The 15991-nt window shown below is 28.3% G+C and overlaps 2 protein-coding genes across 8 annotated transcripts in view; one reads left to right on the forward strand and one right to left on the reverse strand.

Moving 5' to 3' along the window:
* Positions 1-3538, reverse strand: part of LOC111403114 (phosphoglycerate kinase-like) — a 6258-nt gene extending 2720 nt beyond the window's left edge. For 3 of the 7 annotated variants that reach the window (XR_002704410.1, XM_023031501.1, XM_023031500.1), the window contains exons 1-8: positions 3261-3538; positions 3107-3156; positions 2358-2625; positions 1913-2256; positions 1527-1812; positions 1261-1328; positions 580-654; positions 403-485 (exon numbers count right to left, since the gene is read on the reverse strand). Coding sequence is in view for 6 of the 7 variants with exons in the window: in XM_023031501.1 (XP_022887269.1) it covers positions 403-485; positions 580-654; positions 1261-1328; positions 1527-1812; positions 1913-2256; positions 2358-2625; positions 3107-3156; positions 3261-3399 (1313 nt within the window). In the remaining variant the exon portion in view is untranslated. Of the gene's footprint in view, positions 1-402; positions 655-1260; positions 1329-1526; positions 1813-1912; positions 2257-2357; positions 2640-3106; positions 3157-3260 lie in introns of those variants that run through there. The other 4 variants (XM_023031499.1, XM_023031497.1, XM_023031498.1 and 1 more) reach the window with 2 other exon arrangements.
* Positions 3539-13023: 9485 nt separating this feature from the next.
* LOC111403116 (membrane magnesium transporter-like) lies at positions 13024-13741 on the forward strand. Its single transcript, XM_023031503.1, has 3 exons — positions 13024-13250; positions 13375-13427; positions 13532-13741. The coding sequence occupies exons 1-3, from the start codon at positions 13178-13180 to the stop codon at positions 13658-13660; spliced, it is 255 nt and encodes an 84-aa protein (XP_022887271.1). The 5' UTR covers positions 13024-13177; the 3' UTR covers positions 13661-13741.
* The last annotated feature ends 2250 nt before the right edge of the window (positions 13742-15991 follow it).

Consider the following 15991-nt stretch of genomic DNA (forward strand, 5'->3'; position numbering starts at 1 on the left):
AAACCCCAAAAAAAAAAAGGGTTTTTATTATTTTTTTTTTTTTTTTTTTTTTTTTGGGCAATGGAAACAAATTTCATCCCCAATACTAGTAAACTATATCCCTTTAATTAACAATTTTCATGTAAAATAAAGTCAAACGAACACAAAAAACACTTTTATTTCAACATTTTCACGTGGAAAATTAAACCAATCAAACACAATAATTTACAATTCTCAGAAAAACAATTTTTAAGCAATTCAGTTCTTTGAAATTCGTTTTCTTTCCACCCAAATTCCATCTTTGCAATCAAACGGATCCTTAATTTATTAGCAACAAATGAGTAAATACCCAGTCTCCATTATTTGAGAATGGTTGTAATTCATTAATAGAAGACTTTAAAAGCTGGAATTTAGAAGGCATACTCTATCCAATGCCATAAGCCCGGGAAGCCTTTTTCCTTTGAGAAATTCCCACACAACTGAAGTATTTTTGACGAAATTATCCACTGAAACAGAGGTTGATTTTCTCAATAATCCCCCAAATTCCATTTTCCCAACAAAAGTTACGTCGCAAGTGCTTTGAGTTAGACTATTAAGCACCTCTGCCAATTTAGATACTCCAACTTCTTCCTGTCTTGAGGAGCTGAATTTCAAGGGACCGATGCACAATATTTTCTGGAAAATCAAAAAGAAAAAAAATAGTAAAAACGAATAGATATAGTAATGAAGTCAGCAGAACACAGCATAAGCAGGAAAAAGTATGCAATTTCATTCCACTTTTCATTCCAAATGAAAAACAACACGCAGGTGAGTACTCAACTAGAGCTCATCCACTGAAAATCCATATTAGGATAGATAAGTACTTAATTATCCCTTTATACGTATATGTAAAAATACAGCACCTCTATATTCAAAAGGAAGGAAAGGTTAATAATTGTGCAGGGAATATTAAAAACAACAAAAGGAATAAAAATTCTGGCGATGTGTAGTGTTCTAGTTCCTCCTTGCTCATGCGAAGACCAGCCTTTCTTTTTGAGTACTAAAAGCACCTCAGAAAGGCAATAGGACAGCTAGCCCATGGCACTACTTAATCACGTGTAAATGTCATACCTATCAGTTCACAATTTTATCTTGCATTTTTTTTCTTCCATGTAGCTAATTAATTTCTATTTTCAACTTTATTACTTAGCAAATCTGGTGCTATTAATCACTCTTCGATTTGCCAGACACATCATATTCTATATTCAAGAAGTGATGATATTTTAAGAACTAGATAAGCACCTTGCATTTTGAAAGCAAAGGGATGATTTTTTGTAAGGACAATGGTCCGAGATCAACAGGTCGCCAACCTGAAAGGAATGGAATTGGAGAATAAACAAATATTAAACACTTCATTATCCAAAATGGTGATTGCCAAAATTTTGAAATTTATCAAGCATTAGGGTACACAATGCTTTCATAATCCATCATGATGAGCATTCTAAAACTCGAAAAATCTTAAACTGAAAGACTATTGCAGGCTCAGGGTTTATAAATTGTGACTTTACCATCAAGCATAGAATCTATGGAAAATATCTCCAGTTGCTCAGGAAAAACATCGTTCATACACCAAAAATCTTTTGGTAACACAATAGGTACATTCCTAGAATTTGCAGACTCTACTATACTGACAGCTTCTTTGAGTGCTCCAAGTTCCACCAATTTAACAGGAACCGGTACTCCCATGGCATGCATTATTTGAAAGGCCATACTGCCTACAAAGACTAAAGCATCACATTTAGATGCTAAAAATCGCAAGGCAGCTGCTTTGCCAGCTAGGTTACGTCCGCCTATCTGCATAGGAAATTGAAGTTTTATTGTGAGAGATCAGCAAAACAAATATCCCCCGATAATTCAAAGCATAATTTCTAGAGCGTAGGGACTAGATGGATACTATAGCAACATAAGGTCTGTTGGTGGTCCTGGTGATCTTTTTTAGTTGATACAAGCCTTCCTCAAAGTAAAATCCAGCAATGCAGGCAGAGCAGAAGCAAGCAACACCGACCGTTGAAGCAAGAACTTTATGAGATTGAGAAAATGCATCATTAACAAATATATCAACACCAGATGCAAGTTCTTTGGCAAACTTTGAACAATTGGCTAGTTCCATTTTAATCTCAGAGAGATTCTCTAGCAGAAGGACATCAGAATTCTCTCCATATTCCATCTGAGAATGCGTGCTTCGTGAAACTAATTTCATCGGAACTACTTTGAGTTTGAGCATTGATGATAGAAATTCTGAAGCACGGGACTTAGAGCATCAGAAAGAGAAATCAAGATTTAATTCCAAAAAATAAAATGTGAAAAGCAGCTTCATAAATCAGAAGCAAGAATATCACCAGCAGCAGATTCTGCTGAAGAAAGCCTTAAATTGTTATCCCAGCTCCAACTACCAACTAGAATTACTTTAGCACCAGCTTTGTGCAAGTACTTAATGGTGGATAGTGCACTGGCTGGTGGAGACTGATATTCCTTCTTTCCCAGAAGCAGAATGCTCGAATCAAATCTGACCATGACAACTTTTCTGAAAAGTTCCTCCTTTGGGAACTTTGAAAGAGTTTGTACATGAGGAAAGGAATACAATTCATCTCTATCACAAGCCTCAGCCTAAAAGTGATCCACTTTGGGTCAAATTAGAATTAACAGAATAGCCAATATAATAATCATGCATAACCAGCATCAACTTTCAATTATATCATAGAAAAAGTAGTCTTCAGAATACTGAAAAATTTTCAAGTACAAAAGGTCCCTTCTATTTTCTTTATCGAGTGACAAGAAGCTAAGGGGGAAAAAATCATAACATATATTTACTAATTGTTTGTCCTCCTTGAAGAGGTCTATCAATATTCATTTCCATTGATTTTCCTATTAGCCTGATAATTGATGTAAATTTTACTCGATAGAATGCCAAGCATTATTTCCCAAATTATTTCCAGTTCAATCCTTTTCTTAGTTTGGTTCAAACCAGTTCATTCTTTTACCCAATGAGTATTTATAACAAGAATTCAATTCTCAACCCATAGAAAAATGAATGCATTAAAATTAAGGAAGTGAAAAACAAAATCTGAACCAGAAAGAACGTATTTACCTTATTATCTGGAAGTGACTGCTCAATGTGATTAACCAGCTTACTGTTAACTGTACAAACAATCAACAAGAATTTCACATGACGAGTACTTTCAAATTTGGTTACAGAAATGGAAATATTCAAGAATGGGATGTTAAAAACGGTAAAAACCAACCTTGCAGTAAAAAAATCCGAACACGTTTTCGGTTTGGAAAACATGATTTAAGGGGTAGCAGCGTCGGGGAAAGCCCAGAATTTTGAGCACCGAAATTGTGAAACAGATGTCCTTGGAGAAAATTCAGAATTTGACTCATTTTTCATGAATATTAATTGGTAGCACCAGTGTTGTTTCTCTTCCTCAACAAAAGGTAGTAATGGGAAATTAAGGACTTGTCCTCCCTCCAGGGGCGAATTCAGTATCGATACTGTGCCAGCACGGGCAGCCGTCAATTGTCGACAGCAACGAAATATTAAGAACCTGTTTGATGTCAATTTTTTTTGCAAAAAATACATTTTGAAATATTGATTTGATGGAAAATCTATTGTTAAAAATAAAAATAAAAAAGTTTTAAATTTGTGTGTAATATTATTTTATTAAAAAATTTGTGGATGAAAATAAAAGAAAAAATATATTTTGAAAAGAACGAGAATCAAACAAGGCCTAAAATTTAAATATAATAATTATTTTGTTCAAATTAAACATATATAATATTATTATAAATTTAGTTGTACTCACCGAATGACATTTTGACCAAGTTTTAAATAATTTGAAGGAAGAGCACGGGTCCAAACCTTTTACAATTACAATCTTTTACAATTGAAGGAATAGCACGGGTTCATCATGGTCAAGTTAACAATAGCTCTATCAATAGGTCATGAGTTCGAATTGGTCCCCCTACCTATTGAATTTTGGCAAAAGAAGTAGTATTAAAATATTACACAATAAATTTGTCAAAAAGGGAATTTGAACCTAGGACTTGGGCTATACACCTTTTCAACTATAGCCAAGTGTGCTACAGGATATATTTAACGATAGGATGACTTACCAGTAATATAATATAAAACTGTAATCTATTGCTACAAAAAAAAAAAAAAAAAAAAAGCTCGATCTAGCGCGGCCGTCGCGGGAGCTCGCCACTTGCTGGATCCGCCACTGCGTCCCTCTCAAAAGAAGGTTCGTTTCCGCTGGATAGCTCCTGTGTATAAATAAATTTTTATCTTTTTCCTCTGACTTCCTACATAAATTACATCCAAAGGCCCACAACTATGAACTATTTGCTTTTCCCCTTCAAAATTCCTTTAATTTTCAGTTGTGACCTTTAGGGATGTACACTGTTTATTTTGGTCTTGTTGAGGAGCATTTTGGAAACACGTTGTGAGTGCGTGACAATTAACCATTTGAGAAGAAATTATACACGATTTAGTTTATAAATTAATAAAAATAAACAATGAATAAGTAAATAGTATTTATAAATTCACTTTTATTAATTTGTCGTACAAAAATGATGACTATAAATACTAAAGATTGTTTCAAATATGTCAAGGTCTAAGATGGAGGGGAGATTTTTCTATTTGGCTTCTCGCTATTTCTTTTCATGGAAAAGTCTATATTGGCCTTAATGAAATTATCTTTTCTATATTGCAACATATATCTTAATCTTTTAAATATTTTATCTTCTATTTTCTCTGTTTTGAATATTTGAATATAATTTCATTCTATGATCTAATAAATTGAAATAATCTGTAATATATTGTTTACATTTATTATTTAATATATTATATTCTTCAGAAGATGCATCCATATTTTTTAATTGAGAATACATATTTTCTATGACTTCTAACATTTTTTTCTAATAAATTATCTAATCATTTAATTGTATGTCCTGGCATTTATAATCATCAAATCCTGCAATTAACCCATTTGATTCTTGAAGTTCTAAAAAGACTCGTTCTAATTTCAGCAATAATTTAATAGTTGTACCTTAGTTTTGATCTGGATATTTATTTTTAGAACCGAGTGACCTTTGAGCTTTGAATATGTAAATTGCTTCCTTTCACGGCCTCCTGCCTTCACGAAATCTTTACTATTTTAACTTCTTGCCTTCACTGTATCAATTTTGAAGAATAAAATTCTAGACTTCTGTTAAAGAAAAACTCTCTTTTTACTAAAATAAGAAGAAAACTTTCTATTAGATCTTTCAAAAATCAATGAAAATAAAGATTTAGAAACTCATATTGATATCAAAATATTGAAATTTTATTTCTATCAAAACTTTTACAATATTTCTATTTGGTATGCAAGGATTTCCAGAAAAAACTAGTTTTTCAAACTAAAGATGGCTTAGGAGTGGATATTGGTTACAATTTTAGATTTCAAGATGATTTCTATCTATTACAATGCCTCTATTTAGACAAGTATATGAGATCATATTACATCATTGAATACATCAGTAAATGCACACTTGCCTTTATATTATTTTTCTCCTTGGGCCTACATCTTCACATTTTTCTTCAACTTTTTATCCAAGGAACATTTTTTTTATCTTCTATATCTTTACATGCAGTTGTATTATTGTCCCCCGTATAGCTTTGTCAAAGGTGCTCTATTATTATCTTCTTCTTTCACATGCAATTGAGACACTCCTTTAGCTGGCAAGATTCTTTTATAGTGGTGGGACATCCTGAAAATTGATGTATTTCAAACCTTGTAATATAATCCTTTAGTATTTTTTATTTTCCATGTCCTTGATTTGATACCAGCATCTAGTTTTCATATTGGCACAAGCATGAGAATTTTTTGTCAAACAAATTTTTGGCAATGTTGTATATGGCTTTATTTCCAAGTGCTCTTCTATGCCTGATCCATGATTTTGTTACTATTGGAATTTTTCCATCATTTTCCATCATATCTATTTGGAAATTGGCTGCAACATATCCAATTGAGATTATGCGTTCAACTCGATAGTAAACAATTTCATCATATTCAAGACTTATTGAGTAAAATTTAAAATATATTCTTCGTCCCTTAGTAAATCTGGATACTTCTGTTATGAATATATCATCAAATTTCGAAATTTCTATCAAATATTTTCCTGGATATATCAAATCTATAATCCATAGTCTGCCATAATTTTTATAAATGAAGGGTCTCCTCCGTCCATAGCTGTTATTTTGGGATAAACATTATTTTTCGGAGAGATAAAATATGAATCACTCATTTTTATCTTATAAGCAATTTTGACTATTTCAGCATATTTTCTTCTTTTGGATCTAAAGGGACTTTATCTTCCCGGTCTATGATACTGATTGTTTTGGAATCTCTTTTATCTCCATGTATTATTACTTTTTTGGTTGATGATACTGAAATGGAATATGCTTTTTTATCAGTTAGTATATTATCATGTCTGGGTCCACTGCTGCTTCCAGCTGTCCCTGTTTGGTATTGATTAGGAAAACTCATTTTCGAACTCTTTGGTATATCTGTCTCTCAGACAATATATCTTTTAATTGTGCTGCAATAGCATCTACTTGATTTTTGAGTTCTATAGCTCTTTATGATGCTCAGTAGTAATATTCAACAATATTTTTATATTGGAGTTGAGCATCTCTGAGATCTGTGTTGCTCCAGTATTTATGTCTTCAGATTCTTCTTTAAAAAAATCTGTCCTTTTTTGGATATGTAGGATAGATTGGTATAAATTCATGATCTTAGCTTTATCCATCAGCAAATTCTATATTTCTGCTAATAAAATCTGTAAGAAAATTATTAACTCCTTTAATATGAATTATATCAAAATTATAAAATGCTAAATAAGTTTGTCATCTATGGAGCCTTTTGTATTGAGGTTCCGATGATAATTTATTTCTGACTAATCCTGCAACTTGAGAATTATCAATTTCGATAATAAATTTCCTGGATAACAAAAATAATGAAATTTTTTTTATTCCTCTAATAATTGCTAATAATTATTTCTCATGAGTGGATAATTTATTCATGCTTGATTAAAAATTTCACTTGAATATCTACAAATTTTATTTAAATCTGTTTTTAATATTGCTGTCCAATATTTATCCGAGACATCAGTATTAACAATCAAATTATCTTTTTCATCTGGTAATCCAAATTTTGATAAATTTTTACATTATTCTTTTAATGCCTTAACTATTTCTGTATGTTCTTCATTCCATCTTTTAGTATTTATTTTTTTAAGTAAAATTTGTATTTTATGCTTTTTTTTAAGAAAGGTTTCTAATAAAACCTTCTACGTAATTTAAACATCCTAAAAAATTTTGTATTTGTTCTTTGGATTCTAATTTATCTAAAAAAAACTTTCTATCTTTTTTGATATATGAGTCTATAATTTTATTCCTCTTTTATTTATTGATAATCCAAGAAAATCTATCTCTTATTTTTCTATTATAGATTTCTTTTTAAAAAGTACAATTCATTCTTTTTTACATTCGTTTATGAATTGTATTAAATGACTCCTATGTTCATCTTTATTGTTAGAACATATCAATATATCATCTATATAAACAATTAGAAATTCATTAAACTTTTTAAATATATTATCCATTTTTCTCTGATATATTTGTGTTGAATTTTTTAATTCAAATGACATTACTAACCATTCATATTTTTCTCGATGTGTACTAAATTCAGTATATTGTATACTATTTTTTTCCATTTTTATTTGCCAAAATCTTGATTTACAATAAAATTTAGAATAATATTGTTTTCCTTTTACAAGGTTTATTAAAACTTCTTTATTTAGTAAAAAATATCCATCAAATTTAGTATATTTATTTAATTATTTATAATTTATAACCGTTCTAGCCTTTCCTCTGACATGTTCAGAATGTTTTATAACCATAAAGGCTGGACTACTACGAGGTCCATTGTTAGGTCTAATAAGTTTCTATTCTAACAATTTTTTTATCTGATTTTTGAATTCTTATGTGTCTTCTATAATACACATCATTGATATGACTCTTATTAATATATTTTCTATCAATTTTATTTTGGTTTTAAGGTGATGTGGTTTTCAAAATAACAATGAATTTTCTGAATAAATTTTTTCTAATTGTTCAATAATTTTTTCTATACTTATTTCTATTCCTATTTTCAAAACTTTTTTTTTATACAATATTCTTTTTTATTTTATTTTACTAAATATTATTGATTTTTTTCTCTCATTTATCACCACGCTTACTGGTTGAACTCTATAAGGTCTAAATTCTCTTTGAATTTTTAATACATGTTCACAAGGTGTTTATAACATTATCATATAATTATTTTGCTTATAATATTTAAATTTTTGTATAAAGTCATTTCCTAATAATATATCACATTCTAATTTATAGTATTTATTAATTTTATTTATTGTAACTTGTTTACTTCTAAAAATTATACTAACTTTATTGGTACTATTAATTATCTGGGTACTTTCTCCAGTGACCTCAGTTATTTTTATATTGCTATTATTATTCCATAATTTTATTAAAAAACTTTTAAATATTGTTATATCTCTTTATGTATCTATTAAAGCGATTATATTTATTTCTATAAGAGTGATTTGTATATATACAGCTAATGAAAAACTTATATGATTATTTATTTAGTTCTTTTTATATAATATAGTTTGTCCATTATGAACTATATATAATCCTTCTTTTTTTATACTATAATCTTCTAATCCATTAAAAAAACTCATTTTTAAAAGTATATTGGAATTTATATCCATGCATTTATCTATATAACACGGTGCTAAAAGATCTATTCCTCCTATTTTTATTGGTACCTTAACTTCTAAATCTGTAATATGTACATGTCCATCAAAATTTACATATCTATATGGATCAGTTTTATAAGTTATTAATCATTTATTTCTGATTGAAGTTATATGACATTCACTAACCCCTGTATCTATTAATATATTTGGTCTGTTTATATTTTTTCTTTCATTATAATATTCTTCTTCTATTTTCATATTTTCAGCATTCTTATATAGTTTTACTTCTTTTATGTTATTAAATTCTTCTAACTGGTTTTTATTAGGTATTCTAAGACTTTTTGATCTTTTGATTAATTTTTATCCTTAAATGTTATATTATTAGAACGTTCTTTTTCATTTAATTATATTATTTCAGGTTTATTTCTTGTTATACTAAATTCATATTCTTCTGGAATTAAACTTTTTTGTTTATTTGGTTATATTATTTTGCTAATATCCTTACATTCTTTATATATTTCAATATAAGGTTTATTGGAATAAATGTTTCCATAATTAGAATTGGTAAATGTGTATAAAACTCTATATTCTATAATCATAATTTGATCACCTAGTTGCATGATATAATCTTTATGCAATTTAAAATGCAATCCTAAAACTTCATTGAAGTTTCTATTTTTTAATGATGCATAATATTTTGAGTAACATATAAACATTATTTTTTGATATGCCATATTCCTCATATTATTCCTAAATGGCTATCTTTTAAATTTATTATTTTTCCATCATGTAAGGTTATAGTTAAGGGTGAGTCTATCCCTTATCTGAATAATGATTTAAATATTATTTGTATTCTTGCTAAATAAACATATTGAATTTTTTCACTTTATCTTTTACTGACATTTGTTAATAGTTCCTCAACCATATTTTTTGTTAAAAGATTTAATTTATGTTGTCAATACGTTGTTCTTATATCTATAGTTTTTTCTATTTTGTGATATCCATTTATTGCTATCATTTCTTTTTGAAATTCTATCTAAGACTTCATATTTCCTTATTTTTAAATCTAAAGATATTTTTTGCACTTTTGTAAATTTATTGTTATCATTACTTTTAATCCATATCATTCTATTCCTTCATATTCTTGTATAATTATATTATTACTTTCTATTTCCTTATTCAAACTCTGATTCATCATCTTCTATTTCACTTATATAAACTTATTGGTTATAATATTTTTCAATATCTGATATTTCACTTAATTCATCTTTTATTTCAAAATATTCTTTTTATAATATTTTAACTTTATTTTTATTACAATCAGGACTTATATGACCTATCTCTCCACAATTCCAACATTTATATTGACATTTATTTTTCTCATAACTTTTATTTTTTCTGTTGACCATATGAGATATTTTTTCTTTTATAATATATTCTTCTAGTTTTTATATATTTTTTATTAAATTTTCTAAATTTTTTTAATTTTTAATTTTTGTATTTTCTTTTATTAACACTTCTTTCAGGATTACCTCTTCACTGTATAGGATTTTCCATATCTTTACAACATATTCTAGTTAATTTTCCTGATTTTTTCATTAATTGTCTCAGTTGACATATATATGCTAGTCTCTCAAATAAAAATTTTATTCTTGAGCCTAGAGTCCTAGGTATTACAATATTATTCTTAACATATTTTTCAAATTCTATTTTAAAATATATTCCCTATGATCCTGGTAATTTATTATAATATATATCTTGGTATACTTCTTAGTTCTCATTACTATAAGATTGAACATAATAATAATTTCTAAATTCACAAGTATATTCTTTGATTTTACACATATCACATATTGTTAAATTTATTAGTTTAATTCTTGCATTATCTTTTTCTCTTATTTCTTCTCTTTCAGCATTTCTTAGCCATTTTTCTCCTAAAAATTCATCTACAATATATTCTACCAGCTTTTCTATACCTTGTCTATCTGATTTTATTATTTTTGTTTGTACATTTCTTTTTATTAATGTTTTTGTATCATTACTTATTCCTTCCCACCAATTTCTAACATATCTTTCAAAGGATGCAATTAAGAAATATAATCTCATTTCAGTATTTTCCTATGTGTCATCTTTATTATATAGAAATAATAATATCATTGAATCTGTCCAAGTTAATAAGACTTTTTTAGTATATATTTTGCAATTTAGATCTAATTTTATTCCTCCATGTTTAATAGGTTTATCATAATTATCATTTAATTCAAACATACATCTATATTTATTTCCTTTAGGTGGTTGTCTATTTCTTACTTTATCATAAAATTGTCTATATGTTTTATTATATGTAGGTGCATAACTTTCATCTAGATCTTATAATTATTGTTTAGAAGTTCCTATTGGATTATGCACTCATCCAATATTCATTAAAACTTAGTATTCACTTATATTACTTAAACTTAATTGATCAAAATTTTCTATAAGTAAGTCTAATTTCTCATTCATCTTTATCTTCTTTTTCTTCTATTTTTAATTTTCCTAATATTTTTTCTCTAGATTCTTCTTTTTCTAATATTTTTGGCAATATATTTTTCTAAATTCATCATCCATACTTCTTGTTTCTATTATTACATTCTTTTTCTCAATATATTTCTTTCCTATTCGAATCATTTTTTTTCTATTAATTTTTTATCTATTTTCTTTTCTTTATTTTTATTATTTTCTTTTAATTCTCTAATTTCAATTTTAATATATTTATATCATTTCTTGTTTCTTTTGCTTCATTTTTTAAATCTTATATATCATTTATTAATATTTTTATTAATGACTTTAATTATTCCATATATTCATTTATTGACATATTAAAATCATCTTTCTAACATATAAGTTAATTTACATCTTTTATCTTCTTTTTTATTTATTATTTTTCTAAATCTTCTGTTGGCTATATCTGGATCATCTATTAAATCTTCTTTTATTATACTAAAATATTAACTCTCAATTCTTAATCTTTCACATTTTAGTTTTATTAATTGTCTTTTATTTGATACTCTTATTCCTTCTGGTATTAACATTATGTTTCTTATTTCTTCTTGTATTTTTTTCGTTTTTATAAGTAATTTATTTAATTTTAAATTTGTATTATCACTTATACTCACACTTCTTTTTGTAATATAAATTAATTTCTTCATCTTCAAATATATTAATAATTTTTTCATACGTATATATATCTTTTATTGTTTCTATTATTAATTTTTCTAATATTTGTTCATTTATTTCCCTAGATAATTATTTAATTATTGTTAGTGTCATTATTTTTAGTTTATTATGAACATGTTTTAAAAATATATAACTTCCCCTTCCTTCTTCTAATTTATAATAATTATCTATTTTTCTTATTTTAATTTTCATGATCTCTATGCTTTTATCAAGATATAAATATAAATATTTATATATTAATTATTATAAAGATGTATAATCTAAATATTCTTTTAGCTTTACAATAATTAATCTGTTATTTATTAAATTTATATAAAATCTAAGTGTTAATTTGAATCTAAAGATTTTTATTTTTCCAGATAATCTATTATTTATGGGTTTCCTCATGATCTCTATGACTCTGATACCACAATTAAGGGGCTACTTAGAGTGAACAAAAATCATTAATCAAATAAATTAAAAAATTCATATAAATCAAAAATTATCAAAATTCAAGTAATATTTAATTTTAAGGACTAAATTAGAAAATTTATATCTTATAGTGACTTATTATGTAATATTTAAATGAGGGGTATTTTGGGCATGTAAATTGTCCAAAGGTCATTTTTCCAAAATGACTATTTTCTTTAGGCTATTTCCATGTATTTCCCAAGATAGAGTGGACAGATGCCCCTTCTTGTCCTTCACCCCGCTAGAGATTTCTGGGAGATGGGATGTAGATTAAAATATAATCATTTTTTCTCTCGTTTATTTATTATTTTTATTTTAAAATACAATTTAAATTTTGAAATATCAAAATGAATAAAATGTAAGAATCTAGACTTCCATATTTTCTGTCCGCGTCCCGATTTCTTAGCGACGGGTGGGCGCGAAACATTTTGCCATGCTACCAAAATATAACCAATCACAATTATTCATTTATTATTATTTTATTTTATTTTATTTTATTTTTAATCAAAAACCAATACCAAACTTTATTTGGGAAAATTTTCTGTAACAGAAAATATTGGGTTACATTTTTTATATAAGTAGTACCATAATTAGTTACTCGTCAAATCTCCTTGTTACGAGAAGTTTAATTGGTTAAAACACAGCTCCCCCTCGCCGGCCACCGATCTACTATTTTTCTCTACGCAGAGGAACCATGGGCGCAGGTTTCATCGTCGGTATTCTCGGAATTCTGATTCTCTCACACGCAGCCTACTCCACTATCCAGTGTAACCTCGTCTCATCAATTCGCCACAGTTGTTGGGATTGATCTAATTATAAGTTAATTATTTAATTCTCTCTCTCTCTCTCTCTCTATTTTTTTTTCTTTTTTTCAATTTTCAAATTTCGCAGACAGGTCCTTGCTGAAGATCACTGATGAGCAGTTCTCTGGTCCTCCCTGCAGTGTAATTCTCAATTCCTGTCCTCATTGTTATGCATAATTGTATTTGTATTTGGTTTTGGTGTTTGTCTGTGTTTGTTCATGGGTCTAGGATTTGAGTTATTGCAGGTGGTGATGGAGTTGATTGCAGGGTTAGTGCTATGCATGTGGGCTGCTTTAACTGTGCCCGGAAAGTTCCTGTCGATACTTCCCCAGTCAGATGAGAACCGGTACACAATTTTTTCTGTCTTTTTATAATTTTATTATTTAGCAAGCTAAATTGAAATGTATAGTAAGAATTATTATTTTGAGAATATTCAAAATCCAGCTTGGTACAGCATATTTTATTTGACGGTGCTTAGAGTGAATGCTAGAAGAACATGAATTGGATAAGTAGAGGGGCATTTTTATTCATTGATTTATTGTTCAGTGGTTCAATCGACTCAAATGAAATATATTGACTTTCATTGAGGATTTATCCATTTTAGATGTGATGTACTAGGGAATATAATGAAAATATATTTGTTGTGAAGATCTTCTCGTAAATCAAACAAGCTGCTTTTTGAATTTTGGAAGAATTTTTCTTATTTTTCACAGTAGAGATTAACATTTTTATACCTGCTAACAGTAAAAATAAAAAATTTGCACAAAAATTCTTGATGGCATGTGGTCTAAATTTAAATCTTTTGCAATTATTAACTATGGAGTTGTCACTGTTGCTGACATTGATGAATATTAAGAGCAATTTTGTAGGTGAATGGAATTTTCACTTATCCAATACTCAGAGATCTCTCTATTTTGATCTTTTCTGGAAGTTACTTGTCATTTTTTTTCAATTCTTTGAAGCTTACTGTCAAGTATTATCTTGTTCTCATTCAAGATTTATGTTGCAATCTTCCCCATTAGTGTGTCCGAACTGCAGGATTAGTTTTCGTTAATAAATTTTCTCAAGAATGATAAGGAAAAAGTTAAATTGATTCCCAAGCACCAGTCGATATATAGTGTTTATTAAATCAAACATTTGATGCAGTCTCCTTTCTTTTACTTCATCTTGTTTTATGTAATTTGTCTTTGATCTTGTCCGTCCAACTAGCTTTGGATACAGACATGGTCTTCAATGTGTTCCAAACAGGGGGTTTCTTAAAATATTAGAAAGGAAAAGAACCATCCATCATCACGTTTGAAGTTTTTGGTTGTCTCCAAGGTCCATATGAAACTCATCAATAATAAATGAAGTCATGAAGATGCTTCGACATATTTGCAATGATCCTTTGGAAAATTCGCCCCTTTTGGAGAGTCAGAGATGGCTTGCTCATAATGCTAATTTGCTGAATGCAACATAAAATTCTAGCACCTGGATGGTGATTAGTTTGAATTAAATGAAAAGCTACATTACAATGGAAATTTTGGCTCTCTCTTCAAAAGTATCAAAATAGGTCATTCCCCAATGGAAATAACATTTCTTATTTTGACACGTTCTTGCATTCTCATGAACACTGCCCCCACTGAACTTTGAGTCATAAAATACATAAAGTAGCCATTTCTTCTCCTGTCAAACTGCCTGAACTCCAAAAAGTTCTGTTTATTTCCTTCTAGCACCTTGTAATTTTATTATTTTGTTTTTTCTATTATATCATGCGTGGTTCATTTTTTTTTTTTATCAATATTTGGGTTAACCAGTTTTACTTTCAACTTATAATAATTGTTCTTTTGATGTGCGATGATTAACATTTCAAGAATTTTTGTTGCATCTTTTATGTAGCTTAAATCGTTTAATTTTTAAATTTATTTCAAAATGATGTCTAATTTTTTGTTTGTTGGATTCAATACGCAACAATTACTCAAACATATTTCAAAATAAAATTTCTGTTTCCTATGGAATAAAATGGTGTAAATAAATCAATCAGTGAAGAATGTTGCACAACTTCTTTCAAATACTGGACTAAGAATTTTGATTATAGATTATAATATTGATGTTAGAGATCAAATGGAAGAGCATAATTTCAAATGTATCCATGATGGTAGTAATAATGAGGCCATTATGCGATTATATCAAAGTATGAAAACCCATAAAGAACAATTGAATATACTTAAAGCCGTGCGCCCACTAAATTAAATTCTTGGCCCAGCCCCTGCTCATGTGAACTTTTTCTAATTTGTATCATGACCTGACCAAGCATCAGAAGTATAATTGCTCCTTTCTCTGGGCCTTTTTCCATTTGTTGCAGTATACTTTTGATATGAATTTGAAAATTGGAGTTCACTTTGTTGCTTTAAATTTTAACATAATTCATAAATGGCTGTGAAGTTTGAGTCACAAAACCAGTTTGCTGGACTGTGGAACCATGAGTAGAAGGGCGTGAGTTGTTAGTGCTTTAATTCCTGAAACTGTGGTTGGAAATTGATTCTTAAAATTTTGAGGGAACTCTTCATTTATTTAAACGTTCTTTCTCCAATCTTCCCCCTTCTGGTATATGGGTTTGTAGTTCAACGGTTGCTGATACAGTCCCCTACACAGGGCATGACGAGGGAGCCAAATACAAGCATTAAATAATATAAAATCCAGCATCATAATACTTGTTTTAAGCA

Source organism: Olea europaea, chromosome 11, assembly GCF_002742605.1.
Source record: "Olea europaea var. sylvestris chromosome 11, O_europaea_v1, whole genome shotgun sequence".
Lineage (NCBI taxonomy): Eukaryota > Viridiplantae > Streptophyta > Magnoliopsida > Lamiales > Oleaceae > Olea > Olea europaea.